Source organism: Podarcis vaucheri, assembly GCF_965113315.1.
Source record: "Podarcis vaucheri genome assembly, chromosome: 3".
Lineage (NCBI taxonomy): Eukaryota > Metazoa > Chordata > Lepidosauria > Squamata > Lacertidae > Podarcis > Podarcis vaucheri.
In genome coordinates this window covers 77,763,173-77,779,758 of record NC_138761.1, presented here as the reverse complement: position 1 = coordinate 77,779,758, position 16,586 = coordinate 77,763,173, and the positions used below count along the sequence as shown (strand labels likewise).

The 16,586-nt window shown below is 38.4% G+C and overlaps 1 protein-coding gene across 1 annotated transcript in view; it reads right to left on the bottom strand.

The window, feature by feature from the left end:
* Positions 1-16,586, bottom strand: part of ASCC3 (activating signal cointegrator 1 complex subunit 3) — a 216,758-nt gene that overhangs the window by 65,477 nt on the left and 134,695 nt on the right. Inside the window, exons 20-30 of the mRNA XM_082216596.1 lie at positions 15,137-15,313; positions 13,345-13,570; positions 12,788-12,942; positions 12,119-12,217; positions 11,350-11,518; positions 8,786-9,006; positions 8,369-8,454; positions 6,989-7,155; positions 6,734-6,879; positions 6,496-6,616; positions 4,938-5,080 (exon numbers count right to left, since the gene is read on the bottom strand). Coding sequence (XP_082072722.1) covers positions 4,938-5,080; positions 6,496-6,616; positions 6,734-6,879; positions 6,989-7,155; positions 8,369-8,454; positions 8,786-9,006; positions 11,350-11,518; positions 12,119-12,217; positions 12,788-12,942; positions 13,345-13,570; positions 15,137-15,313 — 1,710 coding nt within the window. The remainder of the gene's footprint in view (positions 1-4,937; positions 5,081-6,495; positions 6,617-6,733; positions 6,880-6,988; positions 7,156-8,368; positions 8,455-8,785; positions 9,007-11,349; positions 11,519-12,118; positions 12,218-12,787; positions 12,943-13,344; positions 13,571-15,136; positions 15,314-16,586) is intronic.

The following is a 16,586-nucleotide window of genomic DNA, read 5'->3' as shown; positions in this document are numbered from 1 at the left end:
TATTGAAAATATTAAGTTATTGATATGAATGTTAGAAGCAAAAGGATATGCTTGACACTCTCTTGACACTCTCTAAACAGAGCAGTTTTTTAAACTTCTATTTTTAGATCTATATAGGAAGCCTATTCCTCTGTATACATGCACACACATTTTGCTTCATATTCACAGCTGCACATCAGTTTCCTGTTCAGAAGCTATAAAGGCCTCCACCGCCTTCCACAATACGTGTGGCAGTCTTTTTAATGTTCTTAGCAGGAATTGGATGAGGCCTTCCTAAGTGTTACTAAGTGTAATTGTTTAAAAGATACTACATTAGCTTTATTAAATTAGCTGTAGTACAATCTTAACAAGCTGTAGATGTTTACAGTACTAAATACACTGTGGAAAGAAGTTGCAATTGTAGTTTAAAAGCCACATACCAGTACTAGATTTCCCTTCTCCTCATGAGTCTCATCTGTTAAAATTTCAGACTATAGTAAAGAAAATCAAATTCAAGCAAATACTAATTTAGTATGTTGCACTTTTTTACATTTGTCACAGGAACTAGCTTCTGTTTTCAACAGGATCTTTCCTAGGTACCTAATTGGCACAATACTGTACGTTACACAGGACTGAATCTGTTGGATGCCCTCTTTGCAGTTTAGGAGTTACATACACCCTATAAATAAATCTCCTTAGTTTTGTTTCACCTACACTGATCAATCACAAGGAGCTAAACCTTGTGATTAAATACATTAAAAGCAAAGCAAATCACAATACTGTGTCTAGTGAGGCTATACTACTATTGCTTTCAAAACATGAATCTTCAGGGAAACGGTCATAGACCCTTTAAAGAGAAAAAAAATATTACTGTTTCCCTTGATGTAAGAATGCGAGGCACCAAAGTTTGTTCTCAGTGCTGTGAGCACATTGCTCACTTGCATCTGGCTTTGGTTACTATGACCTAAGCATGTGTTACTTGTGTGTAGGGAACACAAATACAAACCAGTGTGGGGACACACAAAAAGCAAATGTGTGAGCATCTCCTCATTTGTAGGGCGCGCCTAGTGGCACAAAGCTCTCACGCCAGAAGAGAACCTCACACATTTGCTTTTTTATACAGGCAAGACAGTCACACAAAACACACAGTTCTTTAAGAAAGATGAGCTGATGTTGGAGCAAAGCTAAAAGCGCCATTCCACTCTAGCTGGTATACATGAGTAACACTTACATAAGGCTGTCTCTGCTATATCTGTCAAATTGTCAGGATAGCCTGGACTGCTCAAACTGGTGACACACCTAGCAATTTACTTTCTCTTTTGTGCTCTAGCAGGCAACAGACAACACAGGATATTCTCAGAATGGGACAGCATGACATATAGGTGTTTCAGGCCTTGTGTTGAATGGGCAGCTCCGTCTACAATCATCAGCTGAAGAGTTTTCTTAGAAAGAATGAAATAAAAGGCAACTGACATGGATTAATCAACTGGGATTTAAAAAGCGACAGTATTAGTCATCTCCTACAATTGCTCCCAGCACCTGTAGTGGGGTAGGGGAGCTGAAAATAATGCCAATATATTTCACATCTGGCAAACAATGTGCCCCTTTGGTTTCAGACAGTACATGGGTAGACAAGTCTAAAAAGCCCAGGACACAAATTGTCACAGCCCTCTAGCAGTTATGGTGGCTCATTTACCAGGAATAATGTATTTAGCATTATCTCTGGAAGTGTATACTTGATTCTGACCAAACTGAGCCTTCTGATGTATATGTTGCTTTAGGAAGCTTAGTTCTGTCAATCAGTCTGAAATAACTATGACAATTGATGTCTGTCCTGAAGAAGATACTGAATCTACAAATCTATTTGCCCTCACAGGAGGTACTGATGCTCTGCAATAACATTGTTTACATGAACTCTCACAACCAAGGTGGAAGAAGAGGAGACTTTAGAACAATAACAGAAAACATGAAAGCTACAGACCACATCTGGCCTGCCAAAGTTTTTATCCTGACTTACTGCTGCCGTACAGTGATTTTCTAAGGACTGGCTCAGTGGAAAAGTGGAAGGTAGAAACTTTTCATGGGGGCCAAACAACTTGTATCTGCTCAATAAGACACCTATAACCACCTCTTAGCCAAAATAATTTAGGTCTAAAATTGTAATTGAAGAAGAATTTGGTAAAAGCAGATCACTTGGCTTCAAAACACCTAAATAAATGAAAAGCCAACCAACTTTCAGAGATGTCTATGAATTTGTATGTCAAAGCTTCTAGAATCCTTCCAGTCATTTCAAAAATCTTTCTAAGACTAGCATTGCTTCTGAAGGTTTGTCAGCCATTTCCTAAATCTTAACTGCCTTTGGATAATTGAATGTCCTTAAGTAGTCTCTACTTTAAGAACTATTCAAAAGCAGAAACTATTTTATTGGCTCACAACTCAAAAATCTTGCCCCCATCAGTTCTGTTCCATGGCCACTGTAGATATCACATAAGCCTCTCTCTTATCAACAACATCTGCACAATGAATCCTTTTTCTCCTTGCTTATGCTACAGTACAATTCAGATGATCATGTGCTGTATTAAAAATGTTTGGATATTAAGGAAGCTCTCCCAATGCACTGTAAACCCTGTCAAGTAGTTTTTCCTGTCCTTAGGAATGTGTTAAAACCTAAAGGCCTATATCACTTGCAACTCAGGAGATACAAACTTAAGTACTTAAGGTGTCAAATCAGTAATAACCATAGTGAACCTGACGTTATCTTCTTTGCAATTTTGTTCTATTTCATTTTCTCTTATGTAGCTTCAGGTATTTCAGCTGACTTCATTGAAGAGGAGGAAGCAGCAGCACTGAAACAGAGTTTGTCGAGTTTTCTCTTTGCTTTGTGGATAAGAATGAAAGGCCCACTAAACTATAATGGCCACAGCCACGAAATGGCTCCCACGGGATGCATGGCCAGTCACAAAATGTATTGTACACTGCACGTGAATTGGACCCTTCAGCCCACCTGCACATGGTGGGAATAATACTGTACTGGCCTAGGTTACAGGGCTATTGTAAAGATTATGATGATGTTGAAAGTATGTGAAGCAGTATGAGCACTGAAATGTGCTATGAGTAGAAATGCTAGGTATCAGTGTGTGCTATCTTATGTACACCCATGCATAAATAATATCCAACACCTGCACAATTCATGCAACGGATGATGGCTTACAGAAGGCTTATGCAATAATAATTGTATTTGCTTTTATGGTGCAACAGGACCCCTGGGATGTTTTAATTTCACAAGTATCCTCCTGACAATTTTCCTCCTCCTCTTTTACACAATTGCCAAACTTAACTGTCAACATTTTTGTGCTGTTGTGCTGACGAGCAGTTTTTTCACACCTTGGAATTGGAAGAATATGCTTGCATCTAATGTTCTCAAAATTCCTGACACCCCGGGCACTGACTGTCTCTGAGCTTGTGCAAAATGTCCCCTTCCTGCTCCAATCAAAAGAGCTCTAAAATGGTTCTTCTTCAATCCATTTACGCACCCAGTGAATTCCCCACCCATGTTCTGCTCCAAATTAATTCTCCTTCAGTTACACCACATTCATCATTATACTGCATACCACCTTTACATAAATACCACTTAAATTGATTTAATTTCCCAAATTAATATCCTATCAATCAAACGGTCTGTGGACCTTTTACTTTTGCTTAGTCTCTTTAAAACCCAAACCTCAGCAAGCAGCGTAAGTTCCATTGCTTACAACAACATTTCTAGCACTCAAAGCTTGCAATCACAAGTGCCCTTATTAAAGAACAAACCTCATTTAACTCAGGGACTTGCTCCCAAGTAAGCATGCTTTGGCTTTGGAGGTCAAACACCCTTCCTAAAAATAATCATGTCCAGTAACAATGTTGCATTAAATCACTGATGACAGTTATAGTTAACACTGCTTTAGTTAAAATTTTAAAGACATTACCATCTAAGGACACACTCTGTAATTTTTAGAATGCTCAAGGGAAGATGTGACATTTAGCTAAACGGCTAAGAGATACAAGGTCATTTTCATAATACAAAATGGGAACTGTTGTGACAATTTATTCTTAAGAATTTGACCATACTGAATATGTGATCTGAATCATTTGTTGCTATTTGCCAATTGAATATGATTTCTAGAGTACCATGTGTAACACACCACAAGCCACCTAAGAACAACAAAAAACATAGCTAACTAGTAATTGAAGTCTAACCCTTCGTGCACCACTCTTAAGAATAGGGTGCTCAGAACATTTCACTCAATGAAACGTGAAGACAGGTTGGCGAGCATCAGAGGTAAATCATCAGTTTTGAAGCAAACGACCCGCCCCCGCCTAAATAAAGAGGGCAGCAAGTTTTACCAACACAGGAGACTCCCTAGGCACAGAGAAGTGTGTAACTTTGTAAATTAAAATAAAAGGGAAAAATTTAAGCATTCCAAAAGCAGCCCTGAAAGAACAAATGAGCTTTCAGGGACTTATGGAATGTTGATGGCATTGGAATGTATATAAATGAGAAATTCTGGAATAACTCTCCCAGCCATCTGCAGTGCAGGGCATTCCAGCTTCCCATTGAGCAAACTCCCATAGCTGCTGCTACCTTTTGGGTTTTGTAGGTGGAGCACACAGCTGCTAAATCACAGCTATGCTATGCTGGCTTGCTTCATTTGTTACAGGAAGATTTCATCCTGTCCCAGTGAAGAGGGAATCTAAAGGAAGAAGAAGTTGAGCACACTGTGCAAGTTTAGTCTATCCTTGAGATCTGTTGTGAGATAGAATGCCAGGATGTCAAGTTGAAGAAAAAAAAGCAAACAAATAAAATGGAAGGGTGGTAAAAAGAAATTGGGAGGGAGGGGAGAGAAGAGAAGAGAAGAGAAGAGAAGAGAAGAGAAAAACCAGAAATCCCCCTAATTCAATTAACAGAAAATGTATACCTCTCTTTCATCCATATTCAGCCACTGTTTTGGATCATCCTCAGTTGCCAAAAAAGCAATCAACTCCAAAGCAGTAAGTCTAGTCTGACGTCTGGATGATACAAATATAAGAACTGGTTTGGCTGGAGAATGACTCCTGATAGCTGTGGAAAACCAGAAATTCAGAACAATGCAATGTATTTCCTTTGGTCAGCAATCCTTGCACAATCCCTTTACATCAGCCATGGATTCATTTGAATGGAAACTGCCCGTGACTTAAATTGGTATTTTTATTATTGTTTTGTTGTGCTTTTGCACTTCAAATACCAAAACAGACAAGCCAAACAATCCAGTTTATTTTTTAAGTATTTTCTTGCTGAGCATGAAAAGTTTCAGCTGGCAACAAAATTTTACGGGCTGTGAAATGGAGATTATAAAGGAAAATGTTGACACATTCACAACCATATTATATCAAACAAGTGTAAAGAAAACCTCTCTATAAATCAAATTTCTATAGCAATTTGACCAATCAGCCAAAGTTTTAAGAGCACCAAGCTACTGTTTCAGATACTATCAATATATACCACATACTTGTTTAAATGCTAAAGGATTTGCTGAATATAAAATGATTTTATCCCTTCATGCAGTCTTCTGAAGTTCCACTTAATTTTAGGATAAATCATGGCAAAACATTTCTGCAAATGGAAACCAATGCATGTACACATAAGTACGATAGGAGAAAATGTAAATATTGTGTCTTCATATAGAAATCAATATATCTATTGCCTAAAGAAAGCTTGACAGCTAATGAATTTTTGTTGCTTCTGGAACAGGTGTAGCTGAACAGCTCTGGACAGATTTATTGTTCATTAGTGTTTTTCTACAATACTCCTCCTTGAGGTGTAAATAATCTGAACTGCCAAGATTGGTCTCCAGTCCCCAATCAATACTTAGTTTCTGTCATAAGGCTAATTAGATCAGCTAAAAAGTCACCTCACAACTGTCGCCTTACAATCAACAGCAGTTCACATCACAAAATTTATTTGGGGACTTCTTTTTAATTGATATAATAAATATTCCTTATGGAATGTACACAGAACATGTTTCAATAAAATATGAAGGTGGTTCTTAAATCTATCCCGCTTGCCAGTTTAAGAATAAAGAATTGAAAACAGAGACATATTTGGGCACACTGAAAATTCTGAAGTTTATGGTTATTGCCCTGAAATCAGAATTATGCAAGCTTAGCTTGACATGCAACTTCTGTTTGCAATTTTTAATGCTTCCATGAGGAGCAAATCTCTTACTGAATTAATACCACAAAAGGTTTTATGTTGTAAATCTTAAAATATTAATAGAAAAATGTTTACACAGTGTCAAATGTGAACAGTAATTTCAATTATTCTGTTTGAAATACATTTAAGTTCCACTGACATGTGTGGTGCTAGCATCTTTAATGTACAAGGCCTGAAGCTCGGTAGTGCTGCTGAAATAAAAACCAAGAAGATACACAACAACACATAATACAATTTGTCTATCACAGACTCATAAAAATAAAGTTGTATCTTTGGTTGCATACCCTGAAATGCTGGCTTGTTCATGCTAGCCATACGAGGACAATAATGCTGCCCTGGGAAGCCCTGAATGTGTACTTCCAATGGAACTGGGCGCACTGACGGCCTGAAGTTGAATAGCCCCATCTAAAGAGAAAACATATAAATGGTTCACTGTTCATGCTTCAGGTTGTTTTTATCCCCAAACCAATGCCAGAGTGCTACTCCTCTCAAAAACAACTGGCGTTCGTGTCTTTTGCATACCTGATTGATATTTAGCCAATCGGCAAGATCCCTGGCATTAGCTAATGCAGTCGACAAACCAACAACTCTGACAGGCTTTTCTGTGTGAGATGAGATGAAGTTAGTACGAGACACAATAACTTCCAACACAGGGCCTCTCTCATCCCCTAGGAAAGGAGGAAAAGGGAAACAGACATCAATATTCCTTAAAGTTCAACTCGCAATGCCAGAGCACACTTCAATTCCAGCAATAATAATGGTGAAAACGATGCTCACCTAGCAGATGGATCTCATCTATGATGAGAATGGAAACTTTTTGAACATAGCTTCTGTTCTGCCAGCTTCTGCTGACCCCATCCCACTTCTCTGGTGTAGTAACAATGAGGTCAGCTTGGGCAATTGACCTCATATCAGGAGTCACATCCCCTGTCAACTCCACAACCCTGTAAAGGGAGTCAAATGGTCATTGTGAAGCAATACAACACAGATTCATATCCGTTTTGGAGTAGACAGTAGGGCCATAACATTAACCCTTAATATAAACATGCAGAAAAGCCCCAAACCCTTTGCTGTCTCTGACTGGGATGAATCAACAATAGGATCCAAAGGCTGACTTCCTAATCCATCACCCTAGCTGAAAATGGAAAGTAGTCAGTTTTCATTCTAGTTGTAGCAGCTCCTTTTACAGACAGGATCAAAGCTGGAGTTGTCATGAAAGTGGTAGCCTAGAGGTCAGTAGGGAAAAACAATATTCATTCTAATACAGGACCCTACTTATCCATGCTGAAAAAGCAGCAGATCTTCTATCTACCCTAGTCATGATTTTTATAAAGTCATCCCTATTATAAAGTGATTTCAAGGTGTGATGTGTGTAGATAATATCTGAACATTTATCACATATACAGATTCTTAAAAAGGTAAAGGTAAAGGTACCCCTGCCCGTACAGGCCAGTCGTGTCCGACTCTAGGGTTGTGTGCCTATCTCACTTAAGAGGCCGGGGGCCAGCGCTGTCCGGAGACACTTCCGGGTCACGTGGCCAGCGTGACAAAGCTGCATCTGGCCAGTAAGCGGTCCCTATTTATCTACTTGCACCCGGGGGTGCTTTCGAACTGCTAGGTTGGCAAGCGCTGGGACCGAAAGACAGGAGCGCACCCCACCACGGGGATTCGAACCGCCGACCTTTCGATCGGCAAGTCCTAGGCACTGAGGCTTTTACCCACAGCGCAACCCGCGTCCCATATATACAGATTCTTAGTTAATGCTAGATCAATGTATAGGAAGTTTCTGCTGGGCTAAGATCTCTCTCTATCTCTCTCTGTGTGTGTATGTATGTTATATAGTGAAAGGATCCTGAGCCTTAAGAAATAATCTTCATAAAAATACTCTTCAGGAATTTATTCTCTACAAGTTTCACAACTTTTACTGTCACGTACAAGTTATGCTGTCTTGTAAAGACAGCAGAATTCTCAAAGGACAACAAGTTCTGAAGCACACAACTTTCTTTTTTTATGCTACCTGTTGACAATTCTCTTGACATGGAAGCTAACCTTTATCTGAATATGAGGTATTACAGGATTGTTGTTGCTTTTCTTTTCTTTCTTTCTTTTTTTTACAAAAAAGTTTTATTTCTGACCATGTTAAAAAAGCAAGCTTACTTTTTACCAAGCTTTTCTTCAATTCTAATTTTCCAGTCTTCAATTCTCTCTCGCACCAGAGCTTTCAGGGGAGCAATATACACTGCCTGCAAGACAAAGGCCAAAGGAAGCAAGAAAAAGTGTGAACATACAGACATATTGTAAGTTTAAAAATAATTAATAAGAACATTTAAAACAACTACAACATATTGTGTTTACTTCCTTGCATTTCTCATTCATTGGTAACAAAAATATTCATATTTAGTAGTGGTTTTTCCATTTCACAAGTGTGGTAAAACATTTTTTAATGAACACACTCAGATAAGAAAGAAGTGTTCTTACACAATAGCACTGTCCATTTGCATGGCAAGTTCAGAACTAATAAAAAGCAGAATAAAAAAGCGAACATTTCTCAGGAAAATAAATGTTTTTGCAAACCTTGGATGTAGGATAGTTGTTGAAAATTCTGAAGATTGCCAGTTCTGCTGCAACTGTCTTCCCAGAGCCTGTGGGAGCTCCAAGAAGAACATTACAATCTGTGTGATAAAGTGTATGGAATATCTGCGTCTGAATTGGGTTGAAATGAGTGAATTTGTACAGGGCTTCATACTCAGGACGTCCCAAAGCTGTGATAGGTAAAGGCTGGAGATCCAGTAATTCTAAAAATTGAGGAATTACGATTAGTATATATTTAAGCTTGCAACACGGAACATCGCATCATTTATAATGTCAGCACCAAAAACCCTGGAAAACACATAATATATGAACCAGACTGTGAAGGATGCTGTCCATATTGTCTTTTCAAACCTATTGAAATTAGATCAAAATCTGCTATATCAAAGTAAATGCAACCCATCATTTATAATTAAATCATGGAGAAAAACGCTGTGGTTGAGGAAAAGGATACCCAAAGCCCTGAAAAAACAGATGTCTGCTTATACAGTAGCAGTTCTACTAAGAGAAGCGTCTTAAAATACAGCTGTGATTGGGGAGGAGATTCAGAAGTAGAAAAAAGAAACACTGATGTATAATTGGATTTAATAGTACAAAAGCACAAAACTCAGTACTTGCATGAATGGAAGGCAGCTCACATAACTTACTTCACTTCTCTTTCTCCTTACAATCCCATGCACCTCTCAAATCCCTCTCAATATAGGTTTTTTTTTGGTGGTGGCTGTGTTATTAGGGGCTACAATGGGGGAATTGACCAAAACTTAGTGGAGGGATCTTGCTCCAATGCGTTCCCCTACAATGTTCTCCCAATTTTTCCATGTCTTGCTCATGACTCCACCGGAGGAGAGGCGATGTAGAAGCCCAAAACTCACTTAATGCTAAACCATAGTTAACTTCATGTCTGAACATGGCCGTTATGTCCTATGCCTGAAAATGATACAAATAGGACAATGGCAGATCTCCCATATTCAGACCTCTAAAAATCTATTCACATGTGCAGGTCTGAATTATGATAATCTCAAAGTTGTTCTATGTGGCAAGGCGTGTGGCAGAGGATTGATGTTTTAGTGTTACAGGGGAAATTGTATTTCTTTACAATGAAGCAAAATAAACAGAAGTTTCTTAATATCTAGTGGGGAAAAGCAACACTTCAAAAGAATGGGCCCACTCTATGGACAAGCTGAGGTGAAGCTGAGACCACAACATTAGTCCAAGCAAAGACAGTTTGTTAACTTTATTGCCAAAGTAAAGAAATGACAAATCACCACATAATATTTGATTGGTTGATCAGGATAGACCATATCCCAATTATATTTTTAAAATGCAATGAGAAATTCAAGAGAAAACAACAGGATTATATAGAACATTCTGGAAGTATCTGATTGCCAAACAATTATGAGCTGTGGAGAGCTGAAGCTCTGATATGTATATAACAAGACTGGATTGGACTTCTATTAAATTAGTCAGGACTCGCATCGATTCTGTTACACAGATGCTTTCTTTGAAGTTACGCTTGGCTCAAGATCTCAGTGCCTCTTTTAGGACGCTTCACAGTAAGGTATGGATGGAGAGCCATAAAATCTGCTGAAGCTGCAGGACTTAATATTCACAACATACTTTTCATAGATATTTCAGAACTCTTTCATCATTCCCTGCTAATGCTGTGATTTCTTGGGATCTGTCAGAGGGAGAAAAGGCCTTTTCTTGATCTTTGTCTAGCAGGACCTCTGTACACTTCATTGTTTCAGAGGAACCAGATGGGAATGGCAGTCAATTACCATAAATCCTGGAGGTCCCCTATCTGCTGATGTGTAAATATCTTTTTGTTTCTTCTGAATAGCACTCATTGATCAGTCAATTAGATAAATAGGGTACACATGTTTAGCCAGACAGCTTAGGTGCAGCACAACAATGGCTAAACACATCCCATGCACGTATGAATTTATACATGCAAAAACAGGGAGCTGTCAGCTCCAGACATGTACATTCTGACTGCGCTAAGTATACTGGATTTTAAACAGGGATGATGACAAAAGAAGTCTATACAATAATAGGCACACTGATATTATATCTCTCTGGTAAACCTAGAAGCAGCAAACAAATGCATGTGCCACCTGTTTTTGATTTTGTGACTAATAAATGTGGGGAATGAATAAAATAATGTGAAAGTAGTGCCCTGTATTAGTTCCTAGATAAAACAAATAGTATAGTGAAGAAAAAATATTATCCCTCTCTTTTAAGGACAAAATGTATTTTTCCTAATGGCACAAAATACTGAAAATTCCACTGAGTGTTTTGCTCAGAGACAATTAAGAGAAAAATGTTGTAAAGCATAAGTCAATTTGCTGTAGCTAAGTGAGAAGTTCCAAAGATTCATTGAAGATTAGCTAACAGATTTCACTGTTGTAAAGTATTGACAATCTAAACTAGCAACAAGTGAGGAAGGAAGAAACATAAACAATGCTGCATATTATCATTTTAGGACGAACGATAGCCTTAGAAATCAAAATGACTTATGATTGTGCAGGAATGCTGCTCTCCTTTGTTACCTGTATGAGGTGGATGTCTTTCTGGTAGAATCAGATGTTGAAAATTGATGATACAGACAGCCTCAGCTCCTAACCATCTGTCAGATACAGCCCGGATATAGTATTGGGATGGTAGTGGTTCAAAAATGGGAATTGTGAATACCAAAGGCTGAGTCTCTTTTGCAATGACCTATGGTAAAAATAAATGTAAAAAATACACACATACACTACAATAATCACTCTCCAGATGGCAAAAATTATGTTGCTCTGAATTTTCATGTAAATGCAAAAAATGAAATAGACATAAGCAACCAAGCTTATTGCATCTGTTTATATTCATAAAACACACGGTAAAACAGAAGAGAAGCAATTCCTCTTTTGGTTCTTTGGGCTTTAGAGACAGATTCTGTACTAAATGGCTTAACACAATAGGATTGGGCTCCTGCTTATTAAGTGATTTCTTTTGATGGAACTGTAGCTAGTAATAATCTGTATTGACATCTGTAATAGAAGGTAGCGTCACATATTTGATTTTTCATCTGCAAGTAATTGTTCTTTCAGACACACCAGAAAGGCAAATCCTTTATTAGATTTTATTTTTAAAGTGATGCCAGTGAATGATCACGCAGAAAGCCAATTTTAGCATGTGAATCTGAAAACAAAATTCAGACAGATACTGGATACCTAATAAAATTGTATTACAACATTTATATTAAACTGATGTTTATGGAAGTCTATCCCACCACTTTACGTGGTATGTGCTTTGAACTGCTGTGTAGGATACATTTACCTGCTTTTTTTGAATAATGAAATATTCTGAATGGTAAATATGATCATTGGTAGGGTCTTCCACCCAAATCCACCAGGGCTCTCCACCTGTTCCATGTACCTAGTTGACAAAGAAAATCCACGCTCATTAAAATTATTCTAGCTCTGTTAAGACTTTCAATCTGCACATTAAAGTAAACTGGCAGGTGCATTATTTCGACTGATGAAAAAAATGTTGGTAAAATGTCTCAGAATACCACTGTGCCTAACATCAGCAAGGAATATTTGAACCTATTTAGTGTGGAAAGGAAAGACTCCTATCTCCTACTTAGGTGTCCCCATGCAAGAATGTGTGGGACCAACAGATTTTTTTCTTGGTAGGCTTCTTGCAAAAAGCTATGCTTTGCAGTTTCCCTGGATTCATGGGATTGCTTAAAATTTACCCATGTGGTTGGCAACATTCAATGTGATGGATGCCAATTTAGAGGCAAAGCTTCACAACCAATATGCTTCTGATCTCAGTGAAGCGAAATACAAGATTCATATACCATACATCAATATCATCTGAAGTATAGGCAAGGAAAAGTTACTTTAAAAAAATTCATGCTAACTGGTTGTGTGTTGAGTTAAACCCAGAGGATTCCAACTCATTTAGCAAATTCTCCAGGCTTTACGTTTTAGGCATCTTTACCTGATCGCTCCATTTGAAATCCGAAGTGATGTTCAACCTAACTCTCAGCACAGTGCGTGTAATTGGCTGGATGGTCGCTTCCATTGTAATGGAGGGAATTTGATGGACACACTGTTTGACCTTTAAGCCAATATTCACATGATGAAGCATGTGACCTGCAAAGTAAATATAAAACTTGAAACAAATCTGCATTTACTAGAAGTCTAAGGGAAGTGATGGGGAAAGGAGGCAATCGCACAACAACTTTTAAATTGGCCCAGAGAGAGAAATATTGCTTGGCCCAAGATCCTGTCCATGTCATCAGGTCGCATTTGAGCTACATGGGACTCAGTAGGAGGAGGAGTAGTATGTTTTTAAGAACAAAGCAATGTGCAATCAAGTCAATATAAATTTAGGTTGTGAGCCTTTATTACAGAGAAGTATTTTCAGTAGTCTAAGATTAATACCACAAAGGCCTCAGGATAAGGGCAGGGTTGAAATGCAAGCAAAACAGTAAAGACAGAAATAGAGTTCAATCTAGTCAAGACACACTGACTTAGCTTTTTCCTGTATCTTACCAATTTCATCTTTCCTCATGTCCTTCAGCTTATCAATTGTGAGATTCTTTTGCTCCAATTTGGAAAGGACTGATGGTGGCAGGACTGAGAATTGTCGCAGAGGGCTGACCCAACCCCACAATCGCTTGTCAATTACTTTGCTAAGGTTTAGTAGCCGGTATGTCATCGCAGGCCAGCGTTTTCGAAGAGCCACTTCAAAAAGAGCTCGGACAATACGTGCTGCATTCTGTAGGGTACAAGCAGGTGATAAATTGTATTGTTATGTCTATTCCTTATCCATTACAATACACATATGTTTCAAATGGAACGGTGCAACTATGGATGACATTAATTGCTCATATTTAGTTTGGCCAAAAACCCAGTGTAGACTACAATTTAAACTATTAAAACAAACAAATGGCACAAAATATTCTCATGCCAACTTCAGGAGCTGACAGCACTAACTTCCAGGCCTGGCCACCTCATTTCTGCCTTCCCTCGGGGGCACACAGAACTTTCTGAAGGGATGATGCCCCAACATGGACGTTCAGGAAGGTCTTTCTCCATTGTAGTATTCGTATTATGTAATTTTCTCTTGAAGCGGCAGCTGGCAGCTTCACTTTACAGCTTCCAACAACAAGCTGAAAGCGACTTAGTTTCACAAGTCATTTGCTGAGAAATTAATTTTTTTAAAAACTGCTGCTTTATCATCTTATCTATGCTACCATATTGTATGTTATTTATTTGTTTCTTGTGGTTGAACATTGCCTTGGATATGCAAATGCTTTGAATAGAAAAGCTTTTAGTCAACAAAGAGCACAAAGTTTGTGAAGAAAATACAGCAAGAGTTTTCAACCAATTTTTTTTGAAACTCTAGAGGATAGGCTTTCTGAAAGCCATGATAATCTACCATGATAAGTCTTGCCTTACAACGACCAACCACAGAAGTGAGCACTGGGTGTATTCTAACTCTGACTCTTCTTTCCTGGGTGACAATGGTTAGGTCAACATGTTTTCTAAAATAAGTAATATTTCAGGACTTCATGGCAGATGCACAGAGCTCTTCAACAAACAACGTAACTATATATACGGCTTATTGCCCACAGGGGATCCTTTTCACAGTGTGTGTGTGTGTGTGTGTGTGTGTGTGTATATATATATATATATATATGCAGGTTTTGGTGTCTTCGGGTGTCTTCCCGTGTAAGAGTCGGGGTGTCTGTGCGACGTTTCGACGAGGTCTCACTCGTCATCTTCAGGCTGGTGCTTTCGGCTTCTTGTTACTGGAACAGAGCAGAGTCTGGTGTTTGAGTTCCTATAAATACTGTTGAGGGGTGTGGTGTATAGCCTCCAACGTTCTGGGTAGAGAGGAAGTTCCTAGAACGTTCTACCCAGAACGTTGGAGGCTATACACCACACCCCTCAACAGTATTTATAGGAACTCAAACACCAGACTCTGCTCTGTTCCAGTAACAAGAAGCCGAAAGCACCAGCCTGAAGATGACGAGTGAGACCTCGTCGAAACGTCGCACAGACACCCCGACTCTTACACGGGAAGACACCCGAAGACACCAAAACCTGCATTCCTGTACCCGTGAAAATCTACGAAAGCAAATATATATATATATATATATATATATATATATATATATATATATATTACATATAGATTGATACACATACATACAAAACTATTAGTTTTTCAAATCCAAATCTCATGTCAAGTGTGTATAGGCTTGAACCCATGGGACCTCTAGTTTTCTGTGTTCCTGGGGTAAGTCTTTCTTCATTGGATATATGCACACATTCCTACCTGTGCAACATAAGCAGAATCAGAAATAAGGGAAAAGCTGTCCATCTCTCCTCGGCTAACATATGTTTGCAGAAGGATATTTATTTTCCCGTAACTGTTCTCTACACCACCAGGAGCGGGAAGTTCACAGAAATCACCCAGCAAGGCTTCAAGCTCTTCTATTTCTTCTTCTCTCACCTGAAACACAAATTAATAGACTTTGAAAAGACTGGTGCAACTTGTTAAATCTTCCACATGAAAATTAAATGCCAATTATCTCTCAATAAATGTGTTTTTAAACAGTCTACAGTTTCTGAAAAACAAGTCTCCCAGCACTGTACTTAATAAAACTTAATTGAAACTATCTTAATAATGACACAATTGCATTTCATTATGCATCACCTTTTATTAAGGTTGCCATTGACACATAAAAATGTGATATGCCTCAAAAATTAAGTCTTCTGACCGTACCATCCTCAACCTGATGAGATTTCCCTTTTTATTTGACCAGAGTATGACCTCTGTCCTTCTGGATTAGGGCCAACCTGAATTAACATTAAATGCATTCATTAAAATCATATAGTTTGCATGTGGCATATTATGTTCTTAGCTCAAAACTCTGAAGTACTATGATTCATGGTATTAAGGTTTTCACTGTTAATAAGATTAAGTCTTAATGCAAGTAAAGAAATATTCATATCTACAGTTTGAATAATGCATAGTATTTCAAATTTTCACTCATACTTGCAAAACAGAGCATACATTTACATATTCTTTGATTTGCTGAAAGTCTATTAGTCTAAAACTTATTTAAAGAGGGTAAATGTTTGGCACCTGCAGGGAACCATACAGAGGCCGTTTCCCTTAAGCCCTGACCAGCTCATTCAATATGAAAGCAGAGCAGAAAAGTCACAAATGTCACTTGAACCATTTGCAGGATTTCTCAATCACCCCCCAATTATTTCACTTCAAGAAGACCCCACTCTGTTAACTACCGAACTACAGTTTGTTAACATCAAATCCTTTCCTTCACTGGCACTTGTCCACAGCTTTTGAATGAATGAAGTGGCTGAGGTTTCAATAAACTTGAAGCGGCATCTAAACTCTCATCACAACGTCAGTTTTGCCTTTCTTCCTAACATTTACGAACATTTGCATCCAGATTCAAAGCAGACTTTGGGAGATTGCAGGGATTTGATTTTTTAAAATTCTTAATTTTGCAAAAGAAAGTGACTATTCTCTAACGCAATGCTAGCCAGTAAAACTCCAACTCATCTTGAAAGGATTTCTTTATAAAGTGCACTCAACCTCTTCCCCGTTTTTTGAAGAGCTGCCAGAACAGAACACTCACAGCCTTCTGGGTTGCATTCCTCATTAAGACTATTCATTTTAAAGTGAATTCCATGAATTAAAAACTGGGGGTGAGATCAGATGTAGCACGAGCAGGCATCTGCTTGCGTAACAGGGTTTC